Source organism: Marmota monax, unplaced genomic scaffold (genome assembly GCF_021218885.2).
Source record: "Marmota monax isolate L192 unplaced genomic scaffold, Marmota_monax_Labrador192_F-V1.1 WCK01_AAM20220418_F8-fsc00038, whole genome shotgun sequence".
NCBI lineage: Eukaryota > Metazoa > Chordata > Mammalia > Rodentia > Sciuridae > Marmota > Marmota monax.
In genome coordinates this window covers 3,862,132-3,875,789 of record NW_026692498.1, presented here as the reverse complement: position 1 = coordinate 3,875,789, position 13,658 = coordinate 3,862,132, and the positions used below count along the sequence as shown (strand labels likewise).

General features: G+C 65.4%; 1 protein-coding gene across 5 annotated transcripts in view; it reads left to right on the top strand.

Moving 5' to 3' along the window:
* Positions 1-13,658, top strand: part of Ano1 (anoctamin 1) — a 143,570-nt gene that overhangs the window by 118,242 nt on the left and 11,670 nt on the right. For 4 of the 5 annotated variants that reach the window (XM_046444943.2, XM_046444942.2, XM_046444941.2 and 1 more), the window contains exons 16-23: positions 2,585-2,662; positions 3,400-3,474; positions 6,014-6,215; positions 6,372-6,483; positions 7,352-7,409; positions 8,912-9,012; positions 9,518-9,663; positions 12,021-12,173. In XM_046444943.2, the coding sequence (XP_046300899.1) occupies positions 2,585-2,662; positions 3,400-3,474; positions 6,014-6,215; positions 6,372-6,483; positions 7,352-7,409; positions 8,912-9,012; positions 9,518-9,663; positions 12,021-12,173 (925 nt within the window). The remainder of the gene's footprint in view (positions 1-2,584; positions 2,663-3,399; positions 3,475-6,013; positions 6,216-6,371; positions 6,484-7,351; positions 7,410-8,911; positions 9,013-9,517; positions 9,664-12,020; positions 12,174-13,658) is intronic. The other variant, XM_046444944.2, reaches the window with a different exon arrangement.

Genomic DNA, 13,658 nt, shown 5'->3' with positions numbered 1-13,658 from the left:
CACCTAATGTAGACCTGGGTCAGCAGACGCCACGTGTCACCTAGTGTAGACCTGGGTCAGCAGACGCCAGTGTCACTTAATGTAGACCTGGGCAGTAGACATGGCATGCCCATCTAGTGTAGACCTGGTTCAGCAGACACCACGCATCACCTAGCGGAGACCTAGGCCAGCAGACACTGCATGCCCACCTAGTGTAGACCTGGGTCAGCAGACACTGCAAATCACCTAGTGTAGACCTGGGTCAGCAGACACCGCATGCCCACCTAGTGTAGACCTAGTTCAGCAGACACTGCAAATCACCTAGTATAGACCTGGGTCAGCAGACACTGCAAATTACCTAGTGTAGACCTGGGTCAGCAGACGCCACATGTCACCTATTGTAGACCTGGGCCTGCAGACACCACATGCCCACCTAGTGTAGACCTGGGCCTGCAGACACCGCATGCCCACCTAGTGTAGACCTGGGCCTGCAGACACCGCATGCCCACCTAGTGTAGACCTGGGCCTGCAGACACCGCATGCCCACCTAGTGTAGACCTGGGCCAGCAGACACCGCATGCCCACCTAGTGTAGACCTGGGTCAGCAGACACCTCATGCCCACCTAGTGTAGACCTGTTTCAGCAGACGCCACACGTCACCTAGTGTAGACCTAGGCCAGCAGACACCGCATGCCCACCTAGTGTAGACCTGTTTCAGCAGACGCCACACATCACCTAATGTAGACCTGGGTCAGCAGACACCTCATGCCCACCTGGTGTAGACCTGGGTCAGCAGACGCTGCGCGTCACCTAGTAGAGACCTGGGGTCAGCAAATGCCATGTGTCCATCTAGTATAGACCTGGGTCAGCAGGTGCCCAGTGACATCAGCAGTAGACCAGGGTCGGCCCAGGGGGTGAACGTTTCAGGCTCTGAGCCTGTGTGGTGCTCCTGAGCTGTGTGCACCCGGGTGGCAGCAGCCACTGATGAGGTGACACCCAGGCTGGCCGTGCTCCAGTAAAACGTTACTCAGAACAGTCGGGGCCAGGCGTGGCGCGGGCTGGAGTCTGTCCTACCCTGCTGTGGGCCTGACCTCCTGATGTGTCCTGAGGGTCACCTCGATGTCAGCAGAAGCTCCGGAGGAGGTGCAGGTGGCTGTGAGGCTACCACCCTGAGTCAGCGCCGCCAACCTGCCGCTCCGTGCCGTGTGGCCAGGGAGGAGGCAGCACTTCAGCCCGGGCTCCACGCATGTGGCGGTCTCCGTTCCCACAGGCCGTGGGCATGCGTGGGTCTGCGTGTGCTGAGGCCACTGTCTTTTTAAGTGCCTTTCTTGGTCCCTGCACCTCGTCTCATTGGCCACCCCGAGGGGCAGCCCAGGGCCCACCAGCATCCAGCGGCTCAGCTGAGTCGATGACGGGTTTGCCCAGGGCCAGGGCACCAGGAGCCCCGCCTCGCCCGCCTGTCGCGGGTGGAGAGGTCCACGTTGGCTGTGAAGGGCCAGAGGCAGGCGGTGGTCTCCGAGCTCCAGAGATTCCTGTCACACGGCGTTTTCTGCCTCTGGGTCCCCTCAGGACAAATAGCTGTGTTTCCCTGTTCTTGTCACTTCATGGGCACAGAATTTGCTGGCACAGAGTGGCTGGGCTCACTGTCGCCGGCACCCCTGGGCACTGAAGTGGGTACTCCAGGGGCCACTCAGTGCAGCGCACGGGGGTGCAGACAGGAAGGAGCCAGGCCCCGAGCAGCCCTGGGGCCTGGGCAGGGCTCGAGGGCACAGATGAGCACACGGCAAGAGCGTCCCCTGAAGTGAGGGTCTGTCCCCAGGTGGGCCAGTCGGGCTGCGTGTTCCTGTGTGCGCAGCGCAGGCGCCGGGGTCTCAGGCCCCGCAAGCCTCCGTGGGGCCTTCAGGGGGACCCTGGCCGCAAGCCTGGTCAAGGAGTCGGCACAGAGCCTGGGCACCGCCCGCGGCTGTCTGGTGGCGCCCTGTAGAGGGAGCGCAGATGGGTACTTGGTTCCCTCCTAAGGGAAGAGGCAGTGGCCCTGCCCGCTGGGGTCCAGGGCTCCAGCCAGCCTCAGCCATGGCACCTCGTGGCCCAGGCAAGGTTCTGGCCCAGGCTCTAGATCTCGGGGCGCCACAGAGGTGAGGGCTCACCCTCCAGGCTCTGAGGCCCCCAGACCTGTCCACGGAGTCCCCTCACTCCCCCTGCTCCGTGGCTCCCCACACCGCCCTGTGGTGCTGGCTCCCCCCCGTGATCTGATTGGGGAACATCGATCGCCCACGTCATTGGCACGTCGCCCTGGGCTTCCGGGCGTGGCCTCCTTCACGGCCCCACAGGATCGCTGGGCACCACCCGGCCGCACACTGGGGTCCGGGGGATGGCAGCGCCTGGGCCCTGAGGACTGCCGGGTCCCCGCGAGGCCTTGGCTCCGCCCTGACCTCCTGGCGGCCTTGCCCCTGAGCAGCCTGTGCCATCTGTCCTTGCTTGAAACTCCCAGAGCCCACTGGCCTCTAGGAGGGCCAGCTGCTGCCCGGGGCCTTGGGTCCCCGCCCGGCCGGGGCCCCACATCCTGCCCTGCGGCACAGCCTCTCTTTTCCCCACCCACCCTCAGAAGCGCCGGCATGTTCCGGAGGAATCCACAAACAAATGGAAGCGGAGGGTCAGGACGGCCCTGGCCGGGGTGAAACTGGTACCTTCCTGTTGGGGCCACCCGAGTCTTGATGTCTGCCGGGCAACCCTCCGTGTCTCTGTCCCCTGCCACGGCTGTGTCCACGTCTGCTGCCTCCCCCTCTCCCCACTGCGTCACTGCATGGCTGTGGGGGTCTCCGTGTGCGGTCACTCGGGTGTGCACTGGCCAGAGCTGCCGAGTGCCCCGGATCCTCTCCCTCACTCGCATGTGGCCGCTCCTGAAAGGAGTGGCCCTGCCGCTGTGTCCATGCCAGTGTCCAGTGGCCTGTGTGTCTTCCTGTTCAAAACCCCCCTCTGACACAGCCTGTGCCAGTGACCGGCTCCTCCCTGGGGTCCGTCCAGCCCATGCTGACCTGGCCCTGTGGCCTCTCGGGCTCTGCTGCTGGGCATTGCCACCAGGGCTGCCAGCAGCCTGCCTTGACTAGCTGCCCAGGGGACAGTTGACCATTGTGACCCAGAGCTCCTCAGATCCTGTAGCCCTTGAGGGGAGCCTCGCTGGGAAGGAGGGTCCCCAAGTGCGGCTGTCCCCAGGGTCTTTTGGGAGCGTTTGGAAGCCGAGGGTGGACGTGCACAGCTTCGTGGGCACAGGCCCCACGGCGTCCTGGCACCCTGGACCAGCACTCGCTGGCCACCTCTACTGAGGTTCTGCTGAGTGTCCCTTTCATCCAGTCGTCCACGTGCACATGTCTGTCCAGCTCGGTGGTCCCCAGCGGATGACCAGGTCATTTCCTGTTGCAGACAGACAAGGTGAAGCTCACCTGGAGAGACCGGTTCCCGGCCTACTTCACCAACCTGGTCTCCATCGTCTTCATGGTAAGTTCCGCAAGGCCAGGGTGGGTGAGCGTCATCTAGGACAAAGTGGCCTGTCCGTGGGGGCAGCAGGCGAGTGGGCAGCCCACCATCACCAAGACGGAAAGGCGCCAGGGCCAGAGGCCAGGGGCTCCCATGACCGGGAGGTGCATGAGCCGTCTCAGGTGGTGATGCTCAGCTCTCACGTGAGGGTGCCCCTTATTCAAGGCCCACTGTGCAGACCTGGCCTTCACAGCTGTCCTGCGGGACAGAACGAGGGGTCTTCAGGAAAACCACCAAAGAAGCCGCTAGACAAAGCCGCAGGACACTGCTCAGGGGCCTCCAGCTGGCCTTGGGGAGCCCAGTCCGAGTTGGTGCCTGGCTGCACGTGGCCTGTGGTGGATGTCCCCTGTGGCTCTGTCCTGTCCAGCCTGGGAGCTCCAGCCATAGCCTGGTACAGCCGCCTGCCCCGAGGCCTGGACCAGGACCCCTGGCCTCCACGCCAGGGCCTCGGGGGAGTGTCTCCCGGCTCGTCCCCCGGCTCATCCCCCGGCTTATCCCCAGCCCACACGACCCTTCTGCTGAGGACGTGGAGGCCAGAGGTGGGGCCTCTGCCCTGAGGACGGCCAGCACTGGGAGCCAGTGGGCAGCCTGCCTGGGGCCCTGTGAGGTTCAGAGTAGAAAAGACAGGCAGGGGGCTTCTAGACTGAGGGAGGAGCCGCCCGCCAAGCAACAGAAGGCATCCGGGCCTCGGTTTCCCCTGAGGCTCCCACTCGAGGCTGACCCTGGAGAGATCCAGACCCCGGCCCCAGCATGGGCCACCCACTCTGTCCTGAAGGAGGGAGCCACTCAGCAGGACGGCTGTGGTGTCCCAGGAGGTTCGGGTGGAGGGGCTCAGCCTGGCCTCGAGGGTGACTGCTGGAACTGGGGTCAGCAGAGAATGACGTGGCCCCTGACTTGGAGCATGGCCAGCCGTCACCCCAGGGGGGCCAGGGCTCTGGAAAGAGGAGGCTCAGCTGCTCCTGGTGGAGGAGGAGCATGGTTAGCAGAGGGCCAAAGGAGACCCTGGGCTTTGCCATGGTTCCTCGGGGCCAGCAGGGTGCTGACGTCTCCCACTGCTCACCTGTCCTGCACCTGTTCCCTTTTGCTGACAACATGGCTGCTCCTCCTCCAGCATCACCACCACTCTCCTGGCAGGAAGCAAGGGGAGGGCTGGGGGCAGGACAGAAGGTGGCAGCAGAGACTGTCCCTCTTTAAAAGGCTTCCCCAGAGGACCCACCGTGATCTCTGCCTGTCCTCTCAGTCAGAACCCTTTCTTGTGGCCAGTCTGCAGAGAGACTGAGCAAGGAGCACATGGCGGTCTCAGGAAGGGCGGGAAGCCGGAGCCAGGGCTGAGGAATGTGGGGCAGGGAACTAGCCAGCTCCCCCGCCCGGCCCCCAGCATCCTGGCTAGCCCTGCCACGAGTGAGTCACCCTCCGGCATCTTGGAGGACACAGCTTTGTCCCTGGCTCTGTCCATTTGGGGACCAATGTGGGTCCTGAAGATGGTGGCGAGGACCCTGAATCCTAGAGGCGTGGCCATCCTGGGGCTCCCTGCTGAGTCGTGCAGGCCCACGGGCACCAGGCTGTCGGCCAGGCCAAGGAGGGCCCCTGAGGGGTTCTCCAGGGGAGATTGGTTCCTGATGCCCGGGATCGGAACCCAGGCTCCCGGCAGGGCTGTCCCCTGTCGGCACAGGCTGCGGGGCGGGTGTGGCCACCATTTAGTCACCAGCAGACGTCTGCAGAAGCAAGTCAAGGCCAAAAGTTTAAAATGAGAGCTTCCCTAGAAACTTCCGGAAGCCACAGCCTCCCCCATGAGCAGGTGTCCCCGACCCTGAGCGTCCCTGGGAAACTGGCCAGTCGGGCCTCCCCAGCGCATCCTGGGAGCCACGCGTGACCACACTGGCACAGGGTCTTCCGCATCCGGGACGTGGTGCAGGGGCCTCATCCGGCAGCTGGACCACACGTGGCCAGCAGGCCTGGCCCTGTGGTGCAGTCCTGGGGCTCTCAGTGTGGGGCATCCACAGCGCCACGCGGGGCGGGGCCAGCGTGGGCCCCAGGGGAGTGGGGCCTGAAGAAAAGGAACCCAGACAGCCGGAGGTGGGTGGGACAGACGGCCAGGGCAGCCGCTCCGCCCGTCTCCCAGCAGCCTGCAGCCTGCATCTTCTGGAATGTTCTGGCCACAGTCAGCTCACTCCCACGGAGGACCCAGAGGTGGTCATGGCTGCTGGGAAGGTTGGGGGTCCAGCCATGCCCACCACCGCCTCCTGGGTGCAGTGGCCCCGTGGTGGCACCCTGGCCCCGCACGTCAGGACCGTCAGTGGCCAGGTCCCAGGGAGAAGCCCCCAGCAGGGAGCCCACCAGATAGCCACTGGGCTGTGGCCACCCAGCACTGGGCTGCACTGGGGACAGTGGGGAGACGAAGGCACCGTGCTGGACTCTCGGGTTGTGGCAGAGTAGCCGGTGGTCAGGGCCACGGGAGCCCCCATGGCCCCAGCCCAGTGCATCCCCGTCCCCTCTGCAGATCGCGGTGACGTTCGCCATCGTCCTGGGCGTCATCATCTACAGAATCTCCACAGCCGCGGCCCTGGCCATGAACTCCTCCCCCTCCGTGCGCTCCAACATCCGGGTCACCGTCACGGCCACTGCGGTCATCATCAACCTGGTGGTCATCATCCTTCTGGATGAGGTCTATGGCTGCATAGCCAGGTGGCTGACCACCATCGGTGAGGCCCACACCCGGGTTGTGCCTGCAGCGTGACCAGGGCTAACCCCTGGGCCCCTCCTCAGGCCCTTGCCCGGCCACCGGTCTGGAGCAGGGCTGAGCACTGGCCCGGTGGTGCCTGCGGCCAGGTCAGCGCGGCACTGTCCGTCTCTCCCAGAGGTCCCCAAGACGGAGAAGAGCTTCGAGGAGAGGCTGACCTTCAAGGCTTTCCTGCTCAAGTTCGTCAACTCCTACACGCCCATCTTCTACGTGGCCTTCTTCAAGGGCCGGTAGGGACTTCCGCCTGCGGGTGGGAGGCCACTGGGGCCAGCACAGCGGGCAGTGTGGCCCCCATGGCCACACATTTAGGAAAGGGCCACCTCTAGCTGGGCAGCAGAGCAGCAGGGACCCAGGCAGTGAGGTCCTCCAGCAGTGGGGACCCAGGCAGCGGGGACCCAGGCAGTGAGGACCCCAGGCAGTGGGGACCCAGGCAGTGAGGTCATCCAGCAGTGGGGACCCAGGCAGCGGGGACCCAGGCAGTGAGGACCCCAGGCAGTGGGGACCCAGGCAGTGAGGTCCTCCAGCAGTGGGGACCCAGGCAGCGGGGACCCAGGCAGTGAGGACCCCAGGCAGCGGGGACCCAGGCAGCGGGGACCCCAGGCAGCGGGGACCCAGGCAGCGGGGACCCCAGGCAGAGGGGACCCAGGCAGAGGGGACCCAGGCAGCGGGGACCCAGGCAGTGAGGTCATGCAGCAGTGGGGACCCAGGCAGCGGGGACCCAGGCAGTGAGGACCCCAGGCAGCGGGGACCCAGGCAGAGGGGACCCAGGCAGTGAGGTCCTCCAGCAGTGGGGACCCAGGCAGAGGGGACCCAGGCAGCGGGGACCCAGGCAGTGAGGTCCTCCAGCAGTGGGGACCCAGGCAGAGGGGACCCAGGCAGCGGGGACCCAGGCAGTGAGGTCCTCCAGCAGTGGGGACCCAGGCAGTGGGGACCCAGGCAGCGGGGACCCAGGCAGTGAGGTCATCCAGCAGCAGGGACCCAGGCAGCGGGGACCCCGGAGCAGGCTCTGGCCTGGCTGGGAGCGCAGCGCAGCGCGGTCACCCCTGGGGCCCTCCCCAGCAGGAGGCCCCGCCCTCTGAGAGCTCCCTGATGTCCCAGGTTCGTGGGACGCCCGGGCGACTACGTGTACATCTTCCGCTCCTTCCGAATGGAAGAGGTGAGTGGGACTGTCCCAGCGCCCTCGTGGTGCCACCTCTGTGTGGGCTGGGGGACCAGGTGACACGGGTCTGTCCAGCGGTGGGGACAGTCCCTTTCCACCTGGCTGGTGGCTTTGCTCTTGGGTAGCGTGTCGGCACCGAGTGACCCTAAAAGGAGAAACTCAGCGCTAGAGAGCGCGAACCCCGTCGGGGTGCCCGTTGGCCGTCTGCTCTTTGGCTCTTTGGTGAAGCTCTGGACATTTCTGTCTCCGGCTAAAAAGAGGAGAAACAGGCCTTGGCTTGTGTTCCCACCTCTCTACCCCAGACGCGGTGCCGGCCACCGGCTCTGGCGCCAGCCACCGCTGAGTCATGGCCTATGGACCTGCTCCACTGTGTCCCCAGCCAGCGGCTCTGTCGGGCCAAGCCGGGCTGTCAGGGGTCAGGTCTCGGGGAACTGGCCCACGTTCCCAGCTACAGAAGAAGGCAGCTCGGCGAGAAAACAAGGGAGCGGGGCTTCCCGATAGAGACGCTGGGAAGCAGGGTGTGAGTGGGTGGACATCAGGTGCAGGCTGATCTGGCTGGGTGCAGCCTGGAGGTCCTGCGGCCCAGGTGCAGGCCTGGGCACCCGGGGGCGGCCTAGCAGTCATGGGGATTTGTAAACAGTCTGTACGAGCCGTGCACCTTGGGCAAGGCATTTTCTCTGTGTCCGTGGTACTTTATCAACGGCCACGTGAGAGAAGTAGGGAGACGTGTTCCTACAGGAGAATCAAGTACAGGATGTGCTTCACAGAATTCATGGTCATCCAGGACACGTTTTTTGCTAATCAGATAAAAAGTTTTACCCGTGGAGCCTGCAGAGGCATGGCCACTGAGGGGAGTGGCACTGGGCCTCAGCAGGTGACTGGCCGCCTTACCGGGTGGCTTTCCAGCCACGCGGGCCCAGCCTGTACTGCTGCGTGGCCTGTGGGTGGAGAGCTGGTGTTGGGGACTGGGCACAGGCCCTGGGAGACGGAGGACCCTGGGTCCCAGCCCCCCAGGCCTTGGCAACGTGAGCCCCGGTCCCAGCCTTCTCCCAGCCCCATGGCCTGCCTAGAGGGCAGGCCCAGCAGAGTGCCCCAGACGGGGCGGCCTGAGACATGGAACTGTGCTGCCCGCTGTTCTGGAGGCTGAAGTCCCTGAGCAAGGCATGGGCAGGCCGCGCTCCCTCTGAAGCGCGGGGAGGACCTGCCGGGCTCCCTCCAGCGTCTGGGCTGCAGGAAGCCTGGGTGGTCTCTACGCACGGCCCCAGGGTGCACCTCCCTCCCCTGGTTCTCCTGGGGACACCGATCGCGGGATCGGGCCCAGCCTGCTCCAGGACAGCCTTGTCTTCCTCTGATCCTTTTCCACTGGGGGACCTGCTCAGTCTCGCGGCACCGGCAGGCGCACGTGCCCCTGTGGAGGGCTCGGGTCCACCATGGCGCGGAGCGCCTCCCTCCCCGCGGGGCGGCCTGCTGCGTCAGGGCTGACCTGGCCTGTCCTGCAGTGTGCCCCCGGAGGCTGCCTCATGGAACTGTGTATCCAGCTCAGCATCATCATGCTGGGGAAGCAGCTCATCCAGAACAACCTCTTCGAGATCGGCATCCCGTGAGTCCCCGGGGGCAGGGCGGCCGCGGGCTCTCGTGGTGCCTAGATGACAGCACTGGGGCCGGGATGGGGGCACCAGAGCAGGGAGGTGGCCAGGGCAGGCAGAAGATGGGGCACAAGTCACTCCCTAGTGGCCAAGGAGAGGGAGGAGAACAGGTGACCCTGCAGACTGTCCCCGGAGGCAGCCAGATCTCTGGAGTGGGGACCTTGGACTTCTCTCCCCCGCCAGTGTCCACATGGGCACCGCCAAACTCTGCCATGCTCATGTCCCTGCCACCTGCTGGGCCCTCCCCTGGCCTTCGGTGGCCCTTGGCTCTCCTGCCCCTCAGCTCCTCATGAGGCCACCAAGCCGTGTGCCCCAGGGGTGGGTGCAGAGCAGCGGCCGGCAGTGCCACCACCACCATCTCCCATAAGTGAGGTCCAGGCTTAGAGCAGAGAGCTAGCCAGAGCCCAGGGGCCAGAGCCCGCCGCCGCCACCCGCCGCCCACCGGCCCCGTCTCCCCAGGAAGATGAAGAAGTTCATCCGCTACCTGAAGCTGAGGCGGCAGAGCACGGCGGCCCCCGAGGAGCTCGTGAAGAGGCGGCAGCGCTACGAGGTGGACTACAACCTGGAGCCCTTCGCGGGCCTCACCCCTGAGTACATGGAGATGAGTGAGTGGGGGCTGGGGGTGTGGCCCCACTGTCCCCTCCCCTGCACCTAGTCCTCTGGAAGGGGCCCTGCCTTCTGAAGGCCCGGGCCAGGCGGCTGCAGTGCCCAGGCGAGGTCCCGTGGGCACAGCCTCACGCAGAGGCCGGGCGGCTCTTCCTTCTCCCCGCCATGCAGACACCCAGGCTGAGCCCAGTCAGCCCCAGTCATGTCCCTGGCAGAATGAGAGAAGTGGCAATTCACTCTCTGGGGGCTCAAAGGAGAGATGGGAAGAGGCCAGATGTGGCCTGCGTGGCCCCTGGAGCCTCCTGGTCCCACTTCCTCCCTCTCCCTCTGCCTCCCTTCACTCTGGCCACACTGGCCTCCTTGTTCCCCAAACACCTAGTCTAAGCCTGCCACCGGGCCTTTGCACCAGCTGTACCCTGGCTGGAGTACCTCAGCCTGATGTCCTGGCCCTTCCTCGGGGACTGTGCCCAGAATGTCCTCCAAAGGGATCTTCCCTGACCATGGTTAAAGGGGGCAGCACCCACCCACCAGCACAGGCAGGCCCTCCCCCCCGCTGTTGCAGATCCCCAGCAGATGACTGAATCCCTCCTCCCTCCTGCTCTGTCTGTCTCCCGTGGGATGAAAGCCCCCTGAGGGCAGGACCTTCTCTTTACTGCTCATCACTCCTAGCCCGGCCCTGGAACAGGCTCCAGTATACAGCAGGGGCTCAATGTATGGTTTCTGAATGAACCGATGAGTACAGGCAGTCAGGAAGACTCACATAGGGAGTCCCGGAGGGCAGTGTCTGAGGCCGTAGGTGGCCGGTTCCCAGGCTGTGGGTGCAGGCCGTGGGGCTGCCCGGGACCCCGCCATGTGCACAGTGCCCAGGGAGCGTGGCAGGGTGGGGGCGAGCCCCGGGTGCACGGGGACTGTCCCACGGCCTCAGCTGGGAGGCTGTAGGGAACCTGGCCTGTTCCTCCACCCAAGTGCTTCCTCCGTGCTCCTCTTGCTGGCCACGAGGCCCCCGAGGCCGCCAGCTGCCCCGCGGCCGCACAGAAGGCGCCTTGCCCCGACTCCGGAGGTGGGTCTGGGGGCTGCTGCGAGGCCCTCTCCCTTCTGCTGGAGGGAGATAAGCCGCCGGGCTGCTCCTTCCCCAGTGGCTGGGCCCGCGTGGGCCTCTGTGGGCCTTGGCCAGCAGGTCTGGGTGCAAGGCCACCCTGCCTGCAGGGTCACACCAGAGGACGAGAAGCGCAGCCTGGGACAGGCCGAGATCCGGGGGCCCGTTGCCTGGGTTGCCTTTCCCTGGCAGCTGGGGGCCTGGGCACCAGGGTGGCCGCCCACACCCAACCAGACCACCTTAGGCCACTGCTGTGCCCCTTCCTTCTCCACATCCCATCAGCCACCACCGGTCCTCGAGGGGAGACTAGGCTGGGCCCCGGGCAGGAAGAGGCCTCACCGCCCCTTCACCCTTCCTCTTCCCTTTAACGCCGAGGAGGCTGTGTTGTCAGGAGTGACCACAGCCCCCGGCCCACGTGCAAGGCCCACGTGCAAGGCCCAGGTTTCGCAGCTTATCTGGTGCCCATCACCTCCTGGGCAGGGCGTCCCACACAGCCCACCCCTCAGTGTGAGCCGAGGTCACCAGGACTGCCCAGGCACCGGGGCTCCCAGGTATCCCCTGCCCGGCCCACCCAGTGCTAACAGTGCCCGCACTCGGCTGGCCGGGCACACGGTGACACCTGCGCGCTTCCTTGTTTACCGCCTGGCACAGAGAGCCTTAGGCCAGGTCCTGCCGGGCAGTGCCTGATCCTCTCCCTACTGGGTCCCCTGCAGCAGCCCTCCCCGGCCTTCCCCGGGAGCTCAGCCCCGTCGGCTCCTATCCAAGGCCACGGGAGCCCCAGAGCCAGTGCCCATCCGGGGAGACCAGCACCGAGGCCGGGAGGCGGAGGCGGAGGCGGAGGCTGGCAGGGAGAAGGGGGCCGCCCTGTGCCTGAGGCCCGGGGAGGGGTCACTTGGGCTCTGAGGACAGCAGTGGGGGCAGCCTCCCGACGCAGGGAGCCTCTGCTGGCATCCTCCCCAGCTCGGGCACAGCGAGTGCAGGCTGGACCTGCGGGGCTTTGTCCCATGAGTGACCAGTGCCCACCTCCTGAGCTAGCCCTGGGCCGCACTGCCATCATCCAGTGTCCAGCATGGAGGTCAGAGCAGCACATGGACCTCAGTCCCCTCTGGTCTGGAGGTCCCTGGGGTCATGTGGTTCTGTCACAAGACCTCGTCCAGGCAGCTGCAGTGGCCGGGGCAGGAGGTTCCTGGGAGTAATGGACTGGCACAGTGGGTCCGGCCACCCCCACTCCACGAGCTGATGGCCCTGGCCCTCTCCCAGTCATCCAGTTCGGCTTTGTCACCCTGTTTGTGGCATCCTTCCCGCTGGCCCCGCTGTTTGCCCTGCTGAACAACATCATTGAGATCCGGCTGGACGCCAAGAAGTTCGTCACCGAGCTCCGGAGACCAGTGGCCGTCAGAGCCAAGGACATAGGTGAGCGGCTGCGGGACAGGTGGGGGTCCTGGGGAGGGCGGTGGCCCGGGAGCTGGAGGCTCCTCACGGCTCCATCCTCCACCCTCACCTAAGATGCTTGGCCTCCGGGGCACTGGGGAAGCGTGGGCGTGTCCAACCTACTGTCACCCACCCAGGAACCATGCTGTCCCTGCGTGACCCTCCACGCAGGTCAAGGTCAAGGTCGAGGCTGGGGAGGCACGTGTAAGGTCCCCACAAAGAATGGCCGTGGGGGCCAGGTCCTGGGTGGTGAGGGCCTGTCCCCAGAGCACTTGAGGAGAAACGGGATGTCAGAGGAGGCAGGGACGGGCCAGGGGAGCCAGTCCGCGGGCTGCAGACCTCGGGCCCCAGCCGCACCGCCACTCACCAGCACCGCCACTCACCAGCACCTGACCCTACAGTGAGACGGATCCTCCCCTGAGCACACAGGTGCCCAAATCGTCTCACCTTTGACAAACTCACGGAGAAGAGCGTCGCTAAGTCTTGAGACAAGCAGGATTGAGTTCCTCGGGGGATGTTATTTCTAATGTTGCCAAAATAAAGTCGCACAGCGGTGACAGCCTGTGGGTGGGCGCTTGTCGCCCAACACACCCTTGCAGAACCGCGGAGGGGCCCCTCCAGCCCTGGACGTCAGGCTCGTTCTCCGAGGAGGACCCTCAGGTCGCGCTCTGCTCGGGGTTCTGTCCTGCAGTGGGTGGACAGCCCCTTGGTCCACACTTTGGCCTCTGGTGACGTGGCCACCCCCTGGCGTGGCCAACCCCCACCAGTGGTGACCTGATCTGTGGGTCCCCCGCCTCCCGACTCCAGAATAATGTGGTCACTGCATCTCAGAAGGAACCGGCAACATGTTCAGTTCCAACACCATCAGCTCGGCCATTGCTCCCGGGTCACCTGCAGCCCCCGTTAGTGCTGTGGGGTCTGTGCTGAGACTTGGGCCCGTGTGGGGCGGGAGATCAGCCAGGGGCGCCCCACGGAGCCCGGACACTGCGGCTTCCTCGTGCCACCTCGTCAGGACTGCAGGGACTCGGCAGACAGCCCCTCCTGCTGACCGCCGAGACTGTGTCTACCTCCAGCCCCAGCGCCCCTGATTCTGTTCCCCATCAAAGGCCAGAAAGCGAACGTCCTAAACTTTGGTCCAAAAAGGTGATGGACGCCTCAAGTCTTGGAGCAACTGTTCTTCACGACGTCCCTTCCCGGGGCCCATGGGAAAGAGGCTGGACTTGGCCACAGGTGGCGTCCATCAGGAGCGCAGTAGGCTTGTCCCCGGGGCTCCTCAGCACCCCACCCTGAAGACCAAGAGCACTGTGACCAAGGTGAACCATGGGGTCCTCCCAGGAACCTCGGGAGGAAGCCTGAGCAAATCCTGCCTGTCCCCACCTGGGGACACGAGACCCATGGGATGTCAGAGCTTCGCCAGAGAACTGGAGCCACAGCCGGCCTTGTGACCGACCGTCACACCAGAGGCCC